Here is a 20,201-nt window from a genome sequence, read left to right as displayed (position 1 = left end):
CTTGTTGGAAGGAGTATTTTGTAGGTTCTGTACTGTATCCGTTTTAATACCTTCCTACACAGCATTTCTATTTCCATGGTACTCGTTAAAGGGCCATGCATGTCTAACATTCGCTCATCAGCAACTGAAACCTGAGGAATGAGGAGAAACATAACATAGTCAGACATAATCCCACGAGTGTTAAAGATCGAAATTCATGCACTTGAAAAGCAAAACCAAAAAGGTAATCAATTCCACTGAAATATTGACAAGCAAACAATTGCAACACCGTACTTACATTAAGTAGTACTTCAGTGGTGCACGGAAGGGTTTGTCTGCATGTATAGATGAAAGTTAATTTGAATGAATTTAACTGAGGCTGAAAAAGTTACTCTGTTTTTCAAAAGGTGACTGGATCTTGCCTAAACGACACTCGGTATTTGTTGAAGAGTACGAGGAAAGGATCTCCACCGCTAGTCGTTAAAATGGCATTCGGCCATTAAAGCCATTGTTTTCGCGTTATCGAGTAATTGGAAATGGGATTTCGACTTCAGCAAGGATCAGTTTGGCAAGGGGCCATGGCAGGTGTTAGGCTTGCACTCAAGAGCAAATTTAACGTAATTGAAACAGAAATGCGTTTCTCCATTTCATTTCGGAATCTCCTGACCCATTAAGAAATGGTAAACGCGCGCTTCTCTAAGGCTATGTTATAAAACGAGTTGGTCTGAGGTGTAGTTACTACATGTAGTTTGAACTTAACGAGTTTTCATCGAATGTTTTGTTCAGTTTAGAGACGAACCTATTCATGAATCAACAACACTGTGATCACTTCAAGAATGTTAATGTTTTAACCCCGATGACTATCTTAATGGCCTCCTTAACGGATAAATTGTGATATTTTTGAAAGCTTTTTAAGTTGCATTGTCCATGTGGGTCAAGGGAAGAAGAAAAACTACGTCCAAACTCATTTAAGTTTCGTTACTCTGGGTTAGAATGATACTGATCAGAAAAGATTTCACTCTTTCCATTTGCTTAGATCATGTGACTCAAGGGTCACGTGAGACGGCAACAAGAAAACGCGACACGAATAACTGTGTCTGAAAACGGCAGAAAAGAGCAGGTCATCTCGCTATAGTGTAAGGCAACTCGCCTAGAAGGTGTTAATGTAAAACAAAGTGGCCATTGATGTACTTTTCAATGCTTTTAGACGAGAAATTTCTGGGCCTGGCCACGATGTAAACCACAGAAACTTCCTAAATATAAAATGAAGTTATTTTAAAATGAAAACACTTTTACAGTTGATTGGACATTTTCAGTTATAGTTTTGATGGCCGAAAGGCTCTTTAATTCTTGCGATGTCATCACACTATATTTATACAGGCGAGGGTAGGATATTGTCTTAAAATTGTTTAACTGACGTCAAATGGCGTGGAGCTCCGAGAGCGTTGAGCCGGGCGCTGAGGTGGTCTTTCCAAAGCACCAAGAATTTGACCCCAAAACACTACTAACAGTGACTGTTAATGAAAGTGACAAAGTTAATTAGCAAAGTAAACAAGATTTGAAAAAGAGGCTAATTCGAACGTCAGGTGGAGCTTAATAATATGTGCTACGTACAAGCTGAAGCTAAATGATACTGTTCGGTTTCTAGATAAGATGTGAACACCCTCGTCGAGTTCAAACACTGTTGTACAGAGATAGCCCTGAACCAGACTGATCTCGAATGCCAAAGAAATCGTGCACTGGCCTGTTGCGTTTTGATGTAACAGTTGGTCATTGAAGTATTATTTTACAATCAAGTGATATTAGTTGAAATTCAAAGTTTGCAAAGAAATAATGAGTGAGATGTCAAAATTCTGTGCAAATTCCTGGAGACAGTGTCGAGTTTCAAATCCCTCGGATTTGTTCCGGCCGATATGCAAGGCAAAGAGAAATTAAAGCAAGTTGAAAGAAAGTAAAACACCTTTAATTAAATGTCAACTCTGTAGGTAGAAACAAGTTAAAGCCGAGAATAAAAAAAAAAATAATAATAACCCCGGGCTAATTAATTGGAAATCTTGAGCCAGAATGCCACAGTATTGCTCCCGTCCTTTTCCGCGAGATAGAAAGTTACAAAAATACCGAAAACAGAGAAAAGGAAAACGATTAAGGAATTCAGAGAAGGAAAATAAAGATTAAAAATCAAGGCAAGCAAAATAAAAACAAAAATCTTGACACGAGTTTCCCGGGGCGAGAGCAATTCTCCACGTACCCAGGGAGAGGTTATGTGACCCCCAAGCCAGTTTGAGAATGACCTCTGTGCAGCAGTGTGATTCGAACCCACGATCCGCTGTATCCGTTGCGGGCCACTTTTACCGCTCAACCACCCTGAAATCCCCTAGCATAAATAGTCGGTATGACGTTTAGAGGTCCGACTGAGAGTGCGTGCGCGCATTGTCAGACAAGTGAAAATGGGCTAGATTCAGGTAAATTGCCACTTCGGTAGACTGCCAAGAGAATAGAAATCCGACGTTTTTCTGCTGCCGTGAGTTTATTTTATGTTAGCTCGTAAACCACGCATCTCAAATGTGATGGACGTTAACGCTCATCATGGGAAAACAGCTTTGACCCAAAAATTGTGCTGCTACTCCTCAAAAAAGCTCAGTGTTGACAAAAAAAATGCCTACTTCAGGGCTACAGTGAATGCATGGAAAAGTGCAATTTATTTGTCGATATCAGGTCTCAAACTCCTTCCCTGTGAGAATTAATCCACTACTTTCACGTACAATTTTGATGTAATCAAGGGTGGGTATGTCAGGTGAATGTTTTTTTTTTTCTTTACTTTATATTGACAAAGCAAATCTCGCAAAAATGCACAGGCTGGTCAATCTCAGAACAACTGTAAGGAAGGAGGCTTGAGGAGAAGCGCAGTCTCGTGTTAAGCAAAAATGCATTCAAAATTTAGTGGTTCATTCGAACTGTAGAACTTAATTTTACCTTTATATTCTAACTTTCTTTTTGTTATAATTTTGTGAAATTTCTACTGAAGGTCAAGTGGAACGCCAGTTTAATATCTTAGAAGTAGCTTTGCGCAACAGCCAATAATTTAAAATACATTTATATATTGATTAGTTGCTTTTTTTAAGGAATGAGGAAATGTTAAAGGGCTTAAGTACAATTACAAATACTGTAAAGACCGGCAGCGACTCGCCCACAAAGTTATAACCTTTATAAAGTTCATGTTGCAGAATGGCATCAACACCTACAAGAAAGAATAATCACAGCTCTTCCTGTGGTTCGAAGTTGTTAACGCATGGATGAAATTCAAACAATGTATATTTGTTTTTTAAACTTATCTTATTCATTTCGATTGTTTAGGTTGAAGACTGACACGCTCTAGAAACAATATCGCATTCTGTGTTGTCTTACGGCGATGTGGCTAGAATCTAATTAACAGAGGTGATAACGGACTGTCTTAACAGACTGAAACTGTTAAGAAATTGAAAATAAGATAATTAGAATTCTGAGCACAAAAACAACGTTTCCGTTCTTTGAACCGTGTTTCCGTTTGATTCGTTTAACGTATTGTTCTGATCTAAAATCATTAACACTACCTCCATTGTTTTGACTTTTAAGCATAGCCTCTAGCCAGCTGTTGCTTTTAAGACTAACTCATGTTTCGAAGAAGCTGCAGATATGCAGCAACTTCAAGTCAACTTTTAGATCAAAGCACGTTTGCAAATACAAAATTTCCAAGATTCAGTTAGGAAACTGAGTTACGACATTTATCTCCTTCTTGTCTGGATTAATGGAATCCTGTTCAAATTATATACAGTAAAATGCGACATTAAAATAATTATGCTATTAGAAAATACCACAAATTCATCACACAATTACATGCAAATGAGTGGCTCGCCAGTTTTTCCTGCTTTTGAGATATTTCTTGGTTGTTTACAGCACAAAGCGCCTAACATAAGTATTTCTTTTTTTATTTGATAGGAAATTGAAGATATTTTTCATTTCCCTCCTCATAAAGGAAGGATTTGTAGGCTTGTATAATTGTTATTGCACTTTGCTAAGTAACTTGTCCTATTTGAAACAATTGAAGTGTGAAGCTGTCAGTTACTTGCTGTGACGTCACCGGAGGCTGGGCCGAGTTCTTTACCGAAATCGTCTCCAAAATGGATGACTCACGGCGCTTGTCCCACGACGTAACGTAATGGAGCACCTATTTTGGATTGTATTTTCGGTTAGAGCGAATGTTATACACAACAGGAAATACTTCAAAGCTTCTGCCGTGCTCCCCAGTGAGCTAGATGGCTAAAGCCTCAAAGGACGACAAATTGCAGGTTTGACAAACTCGCAATTCTGTGCATATTTGTTGGTCTCCCGAGGAGCTGACTTTAACGGATCATTACGGCTAAATTTGCACTGAGTTTCCTCTAAGTCTTCGCACATGTCTTGTCAACAACTCCTATACTTCCAACGTGGTGACAATGATGAAAATTTAACCTGGTCTTTGTTTTTTGTTGTGCCCATGTTGTCGTGAAAATTGGACTGCTCTGAAATTTCATACGTAACTTCACGTTAAGATTGATAGCGGGAATTTATAATTCACCGCAATAAGTGGTATGATATTGGTAGGTCGTTTTGCAGGCCGCTAAATTACTGGCCAGTTTTATCGTTAATGGACTTTTCCTATTTTCCATGGTAAATGTTTGGTAGTCAAGTCGAGTGTTTCTTTGAAGTAGGCGGTCTTAATTTTACTTTATTTACGTTTGATGGTTTCAGACGCAAGCCGCAACAGACGAAGCCCGGTCGGTGTTTTTGGAGAAAGCTAGGTTAGCCGGGGAAGCTTGCTCGCGGGGACAGTTTGATCACGCTGTTGAGCTGTATACAGATGCGATCAACCTAGATCCACAGAATCATGTACTGTATGGGAACAGATCGGCGGCATTCATTCGAACGCGGCAATTCGAACGAGCGCTGGAAGACGGCAGATACGCAGTACAACTCCAACCCAACTGGTCAAAGGTAACGAGCTAGTAAGGAAATGGAATTAACGACACGTATGCATGTGCAAGCTTTTAAAACCATGATAAGATTAGTCCCAAGCTGCAAAGGAACCTAGTACATTCGACAATTGCATTAGCTGTGTCAAGACGATTGGCATAGTTCGAATGTTTGTTAGCTTTTGCCTTCGACCTGCCGAATTTACAACTGATAGTGGTGTTTTGAATAGCCTTGAGCAAACAATCAAAAATGGTAATAATTTCGGCTTTTACATGAAAAGGAAAACCAAATATACTTTGGGAAAGAATCGCTTTTACAGATGTTTCAAGTTTGCTTGTTTTTAGCTCTAAGGAATGAGTGCATGTTTGTACTTTTCAAGTTTCCTCTCGACGAAATTTGAGTCTTACATATGCGATGCACCTTGCAGGACGCAAATAGTTGTCTGTATTTTGCATGATTTTGTTATAGCATGCCCATTCTTGTTATTTCATCTTGTTCTTCAAGTATTAAAAACAGCTTTCTTTCAGCGCTCTTTCCGCAATAATCTTGGGGAGATGTAAACAGAAATTGTAACACGCGATGCGACCACTGTTTAGTTTTTGTTCTTCTTGTGGATTAATTAATCGGTACTTTCGAAATCAAACATGGTAAATTATCCAACAAAGGTTCTAAAGAAGTGCCTTACACTTCCAGTGTTAATAAGATTACGGTTCCATTCGTGATCTACGAAGAATTATATCGCTCTCAATAAGTAGGTCGTTTGGTAAACATCTATTTCCGCTGTTGCATTTTTCAGCACTGTACATGTTTATGTTGGAAAAATTGTACTCCATTAGGCAGCCCCCATGTGGTATTAATTGTTGAATGGCCTTGAAAGCTCGTTTTGCGGTTTTGATTTTATTCCCTGTAAGTTTAAATGAAGTTTCGTGATTGCAATAAATTGGATTGATCTTGATAACCTGGCTGTCTGACATGCAGTCAAATTGTTTGGAAGTTTTAGAAATGCGCAAATATTTATGAAGAGGTTTTGTTGAGAACATATTTCAGTCGAGAAGCTGTGCTATTTGCGTCCATCATAACTTCATAATAGCCAAGTAAATTTGAAGTGTAGTTAGAAACTGTGTAGTTAGAAATGTGATTAGAATTGCATTATCATAAACACCCCGACGTGTTACGATCATAGTAATGGACAAGGATGTCTATTTCAATCATTGTTGATAAGCCATGCGAGGTTATGAACTCAAAACAGCCACTGACAACTTTTTCCTTAAAAGTGGATTTTCTAAACTTGAGAGTAGGTTATCAAAATATTTTTTTGTCTTTTGAAATAAGTTGTGAAATCTGGTTCAAGGTGCAGTTAACTGATGTTGTCTCCAGTTAACTCATTTCACCTTGCTGGATTTGAGTATTCTCTGAGATACCTTGCATTTAGAACTAATCAGTGAGTAATCACAGAAAATTACTTGTTCCAGGGATGTTAAATGAGAAAATATAAACACAGGAAAAATAATATCTTAGCAACCATTCTGCTTTTTATAAATCTTTTAGCATGCATTACATCAAGGATCTACATCTACTTGCTATTGGCTATAATGGTAAAAATAAGTAACTAGCTGTTTTGGGCTTGTTTTAACTCTATTTTTTAAAGGCATAATTGAGTGAGTGACATTCTGATCAAAATAAGCGTTTTTCTAAGTTTCATGAATTTTGTATTGGTCGAACCCATTAGCCCAAAAACTACTAGGTCATGCTGTTTTGTTCAGTGAAGTGTTTTCATGTTGTGTCAGGTTGAATGGTGGCACAATATCAATCTTATCATGTTTCACGCAGTCAACACTCAAGCTATTTTAGGCATGTTAAATTTACCTGTCCATTTTCATCATTTGTCATGTACAGAGGTCAGTGTATGCTAAGAACACTTCAAACTGATCAGGTACAAGCTATTTTTTAACTCAAGAGTAGTGAGTCAAATGCTTGGTGTTGGGTAATGTATATGTTAGCAAAGGTTCAGAATAGGAAAAACACTGTCACCAATGTCAGTGTCGGCTTTCTTGCCACTGGATCATGATTAATTAACTCATAGTAAGATATAGCATAACATGTTTTATGAAATGTTAAGGTGGGATATTCCAGCTCTACTCAATCTTGTTTGGCTCAGATATCATTCCCCAAGTATTGTAGATAAATTTTGACTGATTGATTTACACATGCTGTTTTGTCAAGTGCTAGTTAATTTATAGAACGATTTTCAATTTGCAACAATTTGCCAGAAGTGAAACTAAATTCAGTAACTCAGTATGTATGTTGTAAATGAATTCCTTGAAGTATTTTTTTTGGGTGAAATATTCCCCTGAGGGCAATAACTGCAACAATGGTGTCCTATATTGTTGTTCTGTTTTGATTGAGGTAAAGTGGAAGTAAAGTGGAACATCCTTTCTTATGACAAATAATATTATTATTATACTCATAGAGATAAAAAATGAGGGAACGAGATGGATGACATGCATGGCAATGTTTCATGGACTCCCAATAATAATGGGCTTTTTACTCCATTTTATTGAGAACTTTTTTTTTTTTTTTCTTGTTATTGTTTTCAGTCGACCAGCGGGCACTAATATCATGTCTAATGTTAATTTGCTTTAATAGAAACACGTATCTACTGGATCAATATGACTGAGTAACATCTCTGTATAAAAATCAATTAAGTCATCAACGCAAAAAAAAGTATGCTTAGATTTTAAATTAATCCATATTCAGTTTTGCTCATCTTGCAGTCATAAGTTTTGAAACAGTTTCTGACTGGACATTATCATTTGTTAAGCTGACATCTTCACTCAGACTCACAACACTACTATTTAACTTGCCTACCAGGGCACCAAACTTCTATTTTCACTTGCCCAAGAGCAAAATTTACACCTGTTTTTTTTTTTTTCCCCCGTTGTGTTTGTTATTTGAAGTCAGTCTTTTCTCAAGTCACATGTGAGCCAAATGCATGAATCTTGTGATGATTTTGACTGTAAACTGAGAGCAATTTCTTTGGTAATTTTATAAACTAATGTTGTTAATAAGAAAGTGATTGGCATTTAATTGCTGCAAAGCATCTTAATTTGCAAATAACGGGTTAATATGATTATGGTTTGACAAGATCAGTCATGATGCAATATTTATAATATTTATTATTATCTGTCATTTACAAAGCATATTACAGAGTCTAAAACATTCCACTAAAACCTCTAAAAATTCCTTTCCTCTCAAAAATGTTTACACCTTTATTTGACTACAAAGACATGTAAAATCCTGTGATTCCAGTTACTTTGACTTCCTTAGAAACTGATAAGCCAATAATGAGACAGCTATTATGATGAGTGTACTGGCTGATAACTGGTAAATGGCCCTGTTTTTGTCTGCCTGTCTCAATTCTCATACATACATTGTGTTGATAAATACATCGCCATAGAAACTTTCCATCAATTATGATACCCTAAAAAGTTCGTCCAACCCTGTCAACAATGCTTCCATTGCACCCCATGGGCAGTGTCGCTATTTTCTACAAATTCAGACGCTCTGTCATCATTAGACAATAGTAATCTAGTCTTTGGAAGTACTATAGACAATTTAATACTATACACCAGTAATTCCTTGACCCCATGTCAGCATTATTTTTTTCCAGGATTTACTCTGTTGTTAATACCTCCAATTCCCCTCCCTTCCTTTGTTATAAGCTCAGAACATTAATATTATTATACTTTGTAGTCACCATCTGTCTCCTCATTGGCTAAAAGCCTACAGTTAATTCTGGGAAACAGCACAACCTACAGATTATTCACTAATCTGCTAGCAGATTAGTGAATAATCTGTAGGTTGCGTGCGCAATGCATGATTTCAAAGAGCAAAGTCAAGGTCTCGGACAGGAAAGTAAGAACATGGCTTGTTGAAAACAAACTGTGTTCGGTGCAATAATGTGTTTGTCGTTAATTCTTTAAAACAATGTATAATAAAACAATTATTAGATTCGGTTTTTGTGACATCCGAAATAATCGAGGTCTCCGTTAGTGTTATCAGCCGAAGCCTTCGGCTTTGGCTGGTAACACTTACCTCAACCTTGATTATTCGGGATATCATGAAAACCTAATCCAATAATTGTGTATAATTTGCACTCTGTCATCTGCCTTATGGCAGATTTGTGAGCGCATGCCTAGGATTATTGCTACTGTACCATACTAACCTGGGGTGGGGGGGGGGGGGTGCACGGTTGATAAATAGTTAAATAGTTTTTAGCTTTTATTAATTCTGTATTTTAGACATTTTATGAATATTTTAGACTTTTATTTTTTATAGGACACTCCTGAAAAACATCTCTAGGTGATTGGAGGCCTCCTCTTAAAATGTTAATTTATTATTATTGGTATTACTATTATTATTATTATTATTATTATTATTATTATTATTATTATTATTATTATTATTATTGCTGTTGTTGTATTATTCTGTTCTCATACTAGTTGTGCTTTTGCAGATGTTAATTATGTGATCCTATATCAGTCACTTTGTGTTTATGAATCTACCTTGTGAACCCTTTTACACTGATGAATTTGCTTTAATTACCCTTACCAACACTCTGGCCGTCAAACACTCTGCAACCATAAATGAGTCAGTCACTAGATTCATGTGTAACTAGAACATCACTGTGGCGTAATTATTAGTCTATTTGTTCATAGCAGTTTAGGTTAGATTTGACAGCTTCATGGCCTGTTCATAATGTTTAGGCCTGTAGTAATGCAACTGACATTATTTTCAGTAATGACATTTAGATTTTGAAACATGTACCATCAGTACAATACAGCAGTATCTACAAATGTAACAGAACTGCAATGTTAAGAGCAGGGCTTTTCTAGGGTATGCATCATTATCTTTGAAATCAGTAAGCCATATGGTAAGCTTTCTTATACGTACCAGACAACAACAACAACAACAACAACAAAAACACTAACAGTAACAGCAATAAGATTTACATTTATTATACATGTAACGTTAACAGTGTAATCAACCCTAGTGTATTGACCATATTTATTTATTTATTTATTTTATTTACATCACTTTCAATTACAAGCTACTTATGCCACTACAACAGCACGCTACTTACAACACAAACACTCACATTACTTACTTACAATGTGGGATACTTACGCTACTAGACAATGCTATACTCTACTTGCTATATTTATCATATTTTAATTGAATCTCTAAATTTGATCTATTGTACCCTGAATGATGTAGTTAACACTCCTTAATTTATAAATATGTGAGAAAGATCTACCAAATTTCTTTTACTGGTCAAGTGGTTGTGACCATATTTAGTAATTTGAGTTTGGATGTTACTGTACAGCCAGTTGTTCATTATATGGGAGTTTGTTTATCAATTACAAAAAGGTCTGAAATACTTCTTCAATCCATTGCTATCAATGCTGATTAACAGCTATTTGCTATCAGTGGGGCAGGAACAAACTAATTAGGTGCTTGCAAATTACATACTGTCTAGATCTAAGCTTTATGGAGGTCATCTACCAGGAACAATTAGCATGATTTATTTATACTAACAGTAAATTTTAAGTTATACCTTGGAACATGGAGTAGTGATGATGCGTGCAATGAAAAGGCCAAAACAGGATAATTAGTCAAGGGCTTAGGAACATTTTCAGTTCTGAACTTTGATAACAAGCGTGACAGGTTTTTTCAAACATTTTTATACTGACTTCGACGCTTGGAAAGATGTTTAGGGAGACTTTTGGGGAATTGTACAAAGATTCGAAATTCAACATTTGTGAGTTATTTTTAAATTATCAATTGAGTTATTAAGCTGTCGTTTCCTTGTGCATTCAGAAACATATATTCAGATGCAATTCCTCAAATGCCATTGATAGTCGAGCGTTCAACGAGTTTGAGGTATTAATTAACACTCTTTGTATATTTTGATCTTGAAAATGGAACGTTGAACCCAAATGACAACAAAAACTATTTGACCTTGACTACTTGACAACAAAGAATCAGTTCAACTAGGTATGTCTTGTTTGTATTGGTGTCTCAGTTTGATCCCAAAGTTCCTTTTTTTTTTGACTGAACGGCAAACTTTATCTAGATGTAGGTTTGTTTTCACTTCTGTTTAGTCTCCAAATTGGAAAGTTTGCACATGTGTCTTGGGTGATAAATTTACGATAATCTTTTGATTCTGACTATTTGCAATACATGCAGGAATTTTTTAATATTTTTCCTGAGGTTTAGCCATCTCACCTTCCTGCTTAGTGTTTTTTTTAACATGAATGTTTGCTGACAGTGAAAACATTCTTCTGTGTACAAGTTTTCGTCAAATTGACAGCTTGTATCCTGACCCATTAGTGATAACTTTTAATATGCTATAAGGGAAGAAAGCTAGGAGTCGTCTGTCATTTTGTGGTCATTGAATGGGCCACAACTGGAGACATGAACTTTGCTGCTTTAACTTTTCCTTTCAAGATCTGAAAGATTTCCCCCTTGTAAAAGAAATTTTAACTCGTGATACAGCTGCACGTAACAGTCAACTACAAATCATAATTTGGGCAGGGAATTAATGACTTCTGTAGTTTTGATGACTTCTGTGATGGATTTGAGTAATTCTGTGGCCATTTCATCGAAGGTAAGACTAATTGTCTGCTCAACGCATATCCTAACAGTAATCCACGACTTGATGTCATGTCATGCATGATGGTCTGTAGAGCAACATTTTGAGTCCATAAAGCCTTGATAGCTCTGCACTGTATGAAGCTAGCATAAAGAGCTTTGTCTGCTTTTTATGTCTTTTGTACAGGTTTTAGAATCTCGTGTAGTAGTGAGTAACTACAGTAGTATGAAGAGAAGCCAGTAATAGACTTAAGATGCTGGTAAATAAATGACCTTTAGCTATGGATAATGTACATAGGTCTTGATTTTGTAATACTACCCAGACACCATAGTAAGGATATTTGCAAATGGCTGAACTTTGCTGGCATTGTGGCCTTCTTTTAGCATCGTTTTGTCCATATCGTTTCAAACACCCATGTTAGTTTTTGACTTCTTACAAGTGTTTATACATGTAGAACACCTTTCACAGGGACTGATAGGTTTGCCATGATATATTAGACATTAAACTATATCAGGCCCCGTAAACTAAGCTCTTTGTCAAAATTTTTAAGTAGCAGTGTTTGGATCTATATGGAGCTTTAGGAAAGGAATTTCTTTGGTGTCTTCAAGCTACTGGCTTTATACGTGCACTTATGCACATAATGTCATGTGGAGACTGTGTATGTGTGTTCATACCTGTCCCATAGTCATCATCATCGAAAAAACATCTGTGTTATCATGTGCTGCTTCAGTGACGCAGTGCAAGCAATAACAATTGCAGATGCTGCCTATCTTTTAATTAACTCCATACGGTAATTACGGAGCAATTCGCTCTTGAATTAAGCTCTCCTTAAAAGTCGTAATGTGTACCGTTATTTCTTTGATTCCTGGTTGTCTGTCTTAGCGTTTGAGGCTCTCTTAATCCCTTATCCCAACATTGATGGTTTTGTAAGTTCTTTTAGCCTACTTCCTCTTTTGCAACTTGTCTAAATAATGAATGCGCAAGTCGAGCTTTAAATCATTGTGTGTGGGCATGATCCGAGTGACTTTCAACTCTTTTTCTGAAGATTTGAAGTGATAAGACAGCGAAAGTTCTGGCTCTGTTCTTTATAAACCTGTGTTCTCGCCTCGTTACCTTTTCAACCTTCAGTCTGGTAAACTTGCGATGTTTTAAGCCTGAGTTTCTTTTAAATCCTTCTAAGGTGTGCATCCTCTCTCAATATTTTTCTTACAGAAGGATTGTAGATGTCTGTCACTTGGTAATGTTCTTTCTTTCTTTTAAAAACAGAGTTGCTTTTAGCTCAATTTCCTGTTGATGTTAGTGAACAAGCACTAACTTCATTTAATTGAGTCGCTTTCCTCCTATTTATAAATTTTCAACAGTACTGTAAGCTTGTAGAGTTTTAATTCACTGTTACATGTACATTCTGTAGTTTGTGCGAATTAAGATTTGAATTCTTTGTACATAGTTTGTTAACAGGGCTTTATTTTGATCAAAAAAACTTTATAAGTTAATCAGTAGGTTTTGCTATTCTTAGCTCTAAGCTGTGTATTCACAAAATATCCGCAAATGTATCTTTCCTGAAGAACAAAGTTTGCTGACAACTCTCGAAGATTCGACATTATACACTTTAATACACTAGTTTCTTGGGATACAGCTTTGTTTCACTGAGAATCCCGACGTTTCTCGAGATTGAAACCAACAGGAACTCAACAGCGAGATTGGAGTAAAAACAAAACTATCTGTTTCCCTAGGAAAACTTGGGACACGCAAGTGTGATGAAAATATCACGGCAGCTTGTGTCACGATGTTATCATATGCTGCAGTTCCATATAAAAAACGTGAAAGTGATGACCGATCCCTGGGTTATGTCATTTTCGCTGCCGCACAGGGGAGTACAAGTATACGTTTCATCTTGTTCAGGTTCCAACTGTGCTTGAGACATCATCGATTTATCATCATTGCCACGTGACCATCGATCAACCAATACAAGTGTGTGGTAGATAACATGAAACTTCAGCTATATAACTAAAGATGTGTTTGGCAAATTGATGTTTTTTTTTTTGTAGCACACTCAGTTTATATTGCACTGATAAAGGTAATAACACGTATCAATCATATGTCGGTTTTTTAAATTAAAAACTGCAAAGTAAACATTGTTATCAGAATTTTAGGTTGTAGTTATCTTATGATTAATTTTGGAGCCGTTTTGATTGAGTATTTATGACATGCAGGCTTGTAAACTGTTCATCTGTTCTAGTGCCGTGAGATGATCTACTTTGTATTCCAGCAAAATGCGCCTTTTGGAAAGAGTCGACTCAGTGATAAGGCAATGCTAACATAATGATAAATTGCTTCATTTGTGTTGCTATAAATATCTATACTCTCGCCGAAATGATTCAAGTAACAGACCTCTTGAATTTACGCAAAGTTTAATCAGGCTTTCTCAAGTGATTAATTCAGCTATGTGCAAATAGTAGATTCAATTTACAGGAAATAACAAATAGTTGTTTCCTTGGTCAAACAAACCTTGGGCACATTGAAACAGAGAAACACATTTTCAGACTCTAAGCTTGCAGACAATCAAAGACTATACCTTAGTACAGTTGTATATTGTATTACCTTGAACGTGTATTTTAAGCCTTAGGGTACTCCTCAATTTGGCTACCCCCCCCCCCCCCCTGAACCACCCACCGTACCCCTCCGCTCCCCTGCCAGCACAGGTCACTACTTACAGTACTTGCGTTTTAAAGTCAGCTATTTTATTCCCGGGTTTGTTCTGGGGACTGACCATTCCTCGTTTGGAGGGGTGGACAAAGATGAATGGTACACAATAGGTCTTGATTTGATGCTCCCTGGGGTTGCATATAATGCCTGAATAACTGAATTGATTGACATGCATTGTGATAGCTGGTAAACCTACAGGAAATTGTCGCTTAAAAATAGATTCTTTTGAGAACTGTTGATATTTCGACATCTGTTAGCAATTATGTCCGTGGGTATTAGAATTGATCAGTCATTGATAGAGGGCCAACCAAGCGGGACGTATTATGTACAGAGAAATGGATGGGTTGTCAAGTGAGAGAAAGCGTGTCCTTAACACAAGCTTAAGGAAAAAGCTTTTCGTGCTCAGCTGTCCTTTTGTCGAGCTGTTTTCAGTTAAAAAACAGTCATAATACAAGGGTTGTGTGGGAACATAGATTACAAGACTCCCTTCTCTTCGTCTTCTCTCATGTCACGCTCAGCCGACAAAGAGAAAAGAAGAGCTGCTTGTCGTGTAGGAAACTTGCATTCAAAACTAATAAATTTTTCTATACATACTTAACTATACGAGTGACCCCGGCGATATATTAAATGTGCTATATGATGTTTCTTTTATCAGTAGGTGAAATAAAAAAAAAAGAAATTGGTGCAAGTTTTAGAGTTGCTATAGGTGAATATCATTACCTTAATTCTTCGTAAAATTAACCCAGCAAGGAAGAGATAATTGCACCACGCCACATACTCGGAACGAATTACGTTGAGTTTTCATCCATCATTTATCTTTCGTTTATTTCGTGAGAACGCAGTTGTTAACGGCACGAGCTTGAAGTACCTGTAGGACCTGTAGCTAAATTTGCTGCAGCTACAGGTATTTGTTTTGGCAGGCTTTTGAAAGCTTAATTACGTGATATTTTTCATCCGGGGAATATTGTACATGTGAAAGTGGACAGAACAAAGATGCCGATGTGTTTTTTTGTGTTGTTTTAGCGTTGTGTCTCCTCGAATTTGCACAAATAGTCTCGAGAATAAGTTGCTTGTATTTGTTTTGATTGTAAACTGGATCAAACTTGAACCAGACGAGGTTTGCGTGCGTGGTGAATTTCAGCTTAAATAAAATACCAGCTGCCGTTACTATATATGATTATAACAAAACTATTGTGAAATAAAGTGTGGTTTTACATGAATATTGCAGCGACACCTGAGCAGCCAGCTCTCTCAAATATTGAAAAAGAACAAAATGTAATTTTCTTTTCAATATTTAAACTCCTGTGTGGTCTTTCCCAGGAATATTTTCAAGTATAATTGCGTGGAATTATTTTAGCGGGAAGAGAGAGACTATTTCTTAATTACTGTGTAACGGTCGCTCTTGATAAAAAGAAATGTAAATTTATTAAAGGCAGCCGTTTTCTGTCAGTTTTTTCCCGAGGTTTCACGCTGGGAGAAAAAAAGCAAATAAAAAGGTAGCTTGAAAAGAAACTACGAACAAAAGGGCATCTAATACTCGATTATCTTTGTATTGTGGAGCAGCTGCACAAAGAAAATAAGATAGGAACACAGTAAATTCGGATTATAGTAATTGAACCGACGTTGAAAGTTGTCCGTAGTGTGAAAAATATTAGTATTGTTTTTTCTATAGCGAACGTTTTTTTTTCTTCCAGTCTAACAGGAAATTTTCTATTATTTGCTTTTGTCTGTGCTTTATTGTTAACAAGACTGCTGGACACAATGTTTATTTAGTTTTCTTTTGAGAATGAACGTTTAGGATGAAGTTCATTATCATTTTTGACAATTTTTCACCCTTGCCTCATCATTGGTTCATTGGCGACTACTATTGACAATTTTTTGGCTGCCTGCGAAGTTCAAATAAAAATGTGACAAGCGGCTATAAATACCTCCTTAATCGCGCTAGAATATATTTTCTGTCTTCAAGCTCTTTTACCTTTTACGAAGTTTAAGTACCTCTTTCGGGTCAACATTTTTCTCCGCGGAGGAAACTATTACATGAGAAATTAATATCAAATTTCGGCTATTTGCTTTGGTTGTTTGCCTACAGGTAAACTGGCCTATAGCATTTCATTCTATGAGCTGGAGTCCATGCGGATTTTCGTTGTTTAATTTAGACAGTATTCAAATTAAGTCTCGCTGGGTCTCTCGACGAAAGCGTGTATCCTGTACGATCACTTTCAATGTTATGAAGTACCTGGCTGTGTTTAGAGCAACGCGTTGAAAGGAAAATCGACATTGAATTTGTAATGTTTCTTGTGATAACCGAGTGTTCGTGTCGACGGTCGAGAGACATGTAAACACAAGCTCTAAGTTTAGAAGTCATGGCGTTGTTCATTCCAATTTCTCGACGCGCAAATGTTGGAAATCACAGTGACCTGTACCGTTATCATTTAGTTCCTCACAGTAGCGAATTTCCTGAGAGGTATTTCCTCTTCGTTCTCTATACGGTGATTTAGTACACGGCGCTAGCTCCTGTGAAGTCAATAGTGGGTTCACAAGTGGAACGAGCTATAAAAGGTGGACAGCTGTGAACATTTCAAGGTTGTTACGGCGAAGTTACCTTCCTGGAGAGATAACATTACAAATATTAGTTACTCCTTGACGATTTTTGCTTAGCGACGCGTCGACAGAGTGCCCGCTTGCCGTATTGTTTGGGATCTGTAGGCTCTTAGACAAGAGAAGTCCGCATAAAAGAACACATGTAGCTACTGAATGAGTCGCCGTTCTTTCGAGTAATCGCCATGGCTTTAGGATGAAACGCCATGCTTTCGTCAAGAAGAACAAAGTTCCTTCGCCTAAACTCGAACGGGGATATGTGTTCGGCGTTAACAGTTGGGTAAGTCAAAACAAAAGCATGTAATTGTAATGGATGATGCTTTTAATTTGCGCAGCAGCCAGTTTAAAAGAGGTAAAATGCAAATGTACAGCGAAGAAAAACGCAGAAAAGTTCAGTTCGATACTGATACATTGTAGCGTTAATTCTTGTGGAACTCTGTTATCAGTTTGTGATATTGTAAACCATGTTATAGTACACTTTTGTTTCTTAGGTTCATCGTTATTCAATTAAATAGCGGTGTCATTTACCCGCTGAATTATTCAAAAATTGTTTTCCCGTGATGTCTGTGTGACCAGCGCGTTTCTTGTCAGAAAATGGTTAAAAATCAGTCTAATTTTGGAATCCGCTCTATAGTATGTCGCCACCATTCCAAACTTTTATCACTTTTTTAGTAACTTTATCCTGCAATGCCCAACCAAAACTGAAGACATGTCAGTTTTGTAACTACAGTATATATTCAAGTGTTTAGTATTCTTTTGACCGACGAGGTCTCAAAAACCTATAAATTTTTTAGATTCAATCATAACGCCACGCTCTCGTTTTCAGAGCGAGTAAAATGTATTCTCAAAGCTGTGCAATATTGTGGCTGTAATAATTCTAAACTTTTTTAATTATGGAAATTGTTACTTCAGTAAGCCTGTTGTACATTTTATTGTTGTCGTTCAATAATACTATTATAATACTATTCTTTGTAAGTGGTTCCTTCTTACCGTAATTTCCGTCGCAGTGAATGACATGCTTATTAATTGTCTTCCGGAATAAAGTGAAGTAAATACGTAGACATATTTTAGACGGGGAAAATAATGGGGCACTTTTCAATCCTTTTTCTTGTTTTTTCATACTGCTGCTTGCTGGAATCAGTGAGGATTTTAAATGACCAAAAAGTAAGGAAGGGTTTGGGACATTTCTAATCTGATTTGAACTCCGCGAAAATTTTAAAACAATTACAAATTTGTAACTGAAAGACAGTTTGTTTGAGAAGGTGGTCTGTAAAATAAACACTTTTTTTCCGTGCTACCTAGCTTAGATACCAACTGAAGAATGAAAGTCCGAACCTTATCTCATCACAACAGAGCTCGATCATGCCCTGTGAGGTTAAATGTAGTATAATGTAAAGATATCTTTCAATAACAGATTCAAGTCAGGTAGTAACTTTCATGTTTTTGTTGTTTTTCGTGTAGGCAATATCAAGTGATAATCAAACACATTGTAAAAGCTCGTACGTTTCATCATGAAAGTTATAAAACACACCCAGTCTTTCATGAGCTGTGTTTTATGTGGCCAATGTTACGTTTATTTTCAAAAATGCTTTTTTATTACGTTATTATGCTAAAAGACCGCCCAGTTTTGTTGTTATGGATTGTTATTTTTGTTCGTGTATATTGGATTTTAACTAATACAACGATCACTATAAGCAACCACAATATCAGAATTTTGGCGCCGTTTCGTTTTCGCGACCCAACATCGTCTCAGTGTTTTCAGACAGGTAAACTCGGACGCTATCAGAATACAAAATTAGCAATGATTGTGATCATTAAAATATTGGTGTTATTTTTTTTTTGCGCCAGATTTCTATCTTCATGAATTATTACACGCTCGGATGTTACGAGTGTATATGTATAAGGTTAATTTGGTTTGTCCAGCTTATCAGTAGCCATGAAATACGCTATCACAGGATGTGCTTTGTGAATGTGATCGAGAAATTCTTGCTGCCATGAATAAGAATTCTTTGCTCGCGGTGTTGAAGGTAAGAATAAGGACTGGACTTGTGGAGTTTAAGATTCATGGCCCCCACTCGGGGAAATTGTTTCTGCTTCGAAACATTTAAGGCTCTATTACATGTTGTTAGGTTTTCTGAGCTTTTCTAAGCTCTTTGACGACATTAGTGCGATAACTAGGGTTAATTGATTCATTACACTCAGATTGCTTACAATTACAAATTGTTTTTATCAGAAATAACCCAACGATAATGAGCTCTTGATGGGAAGCAATCTGTTTTATTTTCTACGTCTTCCTAAAAAATGCGAGCGTCCATTGTCCCTTTGTACCGTTGATTGGCATAATAAGCAAATGAGCGCTGGCGTGTACGGTTTTGAGCAAAAAATAACACTAAGAGATCGCAGTATGAATTGGTTTGAGCGAGCTTCTGGATAGAGGTTGCACTATAAACACATATGCGTATATCGTTGTAATGTTTTGATACATGATCCGTGCGATGTTTGTGTGTGAGCTTAGTCCGGCAGAATCCTTTCGTCGTGTTTCCTGTCTCTGAAATAATAACATTACAAACCTCTTCGGTTTCCTGATCATGCGACATCTAATGTTTTAACATGTAGTGTTGTTTAATACTCAGTTATTTTTTATTGTGGAAGTCTGTTAAGATTATTTAGTTGTAGGAGAGGGTTTCTTTAAGGTTTTTTTTTTTCAGTTCTATATCTTCCGAAATTGTCTTTCACAACAGAGATTAAGGAGTCACAAGTTCGCTTTGGTGTCCAGTTGCGTAGTGAGGTTTCGTCAACAGGAAATACAAACCAGGATCAAACCAAATACGTTACGAAATAATTTTACCCACACGAAGAAATTACAGCAACTTATCTATTTGTCCTGTGTGCTTTTTATTCCACTGTTAGCTGGGTGTCAAAACAGTCACAAATTTAATTAAAATTCCCCGTTCTCTTGAGACTGTTTGGGTGGTGGGATGTTATGTAATATTCCAAGAACTCTTAAATACTGGTGTCAATTTTCGTGATGTGATATTGGTCGCGGCTTAAATCACAGTGTGTTCATTCAGTGATCAGTTGCGCACTAACACTTGTTAAGTGTAGCAAGGCAATGGAGTGAAACGTTATAGCAGCATTGGTAGCGGCCTTTAAAATGGTTCCAAAGGTTGGTCTTGTAAAGTCTAATTCAACTTCCCATACAGAAGTGTTGATTTTGTTGACGTAAATTGATTTAATGCACTGTTCTCGAGGCATATATACATGTTTCTAGAAG

At 36.8% G+C, this 20,201-nt stretch overlaps 1 protein-coding gene across 4 annotated transcripts in view; it reads left to right on the top strand.

Moving 5' to 3' along the window:
• Positions 1-4,001: 4,001 nt before the first annotated feature.
• LOC145464216 (uncharacterized) overlaps positions 4,002-20,201 on the top strand; it is a 28,549-nt gene continuing 12,349 nt past the window's right edge. The window contains exons 1-2 of one of the 4 annotated variants that reach the window (XM_081448029.1): positions 4,002-4,304; positions 4,747-4,989. In XM_081448029.1, the coding sequence (XP_081304155.1) occupies positions 4,272-4,304; positions 4,747-4,989 (276 nt within the window). In that variant the 5' untranslated portion in view covers positions 4,002-4,271. The other 3 variants (XM_081448031.1, XM_081448030.1, XM_081448032.1) reach the window with 3 other exon arrangements.

Source organism: Orbicella franksi, chromosome 12 (genome assembly GCF_964199315.1).
Source record: "Orbicella franksi chromosome 12, jaOrbFran1.1, whole genome shotgun sequence".
Taxonomy (NCBI): Eukaryota; Metazoa; Cnidaria; class Anthozoa; order Scleractinia; family Merulinidae; genus Orbicella; species Orbicella franksi.
Note: the sequence above shows the minus strand (reverse complement) of the source record. Positions and strands in the feature narration are given on the sequence as shown.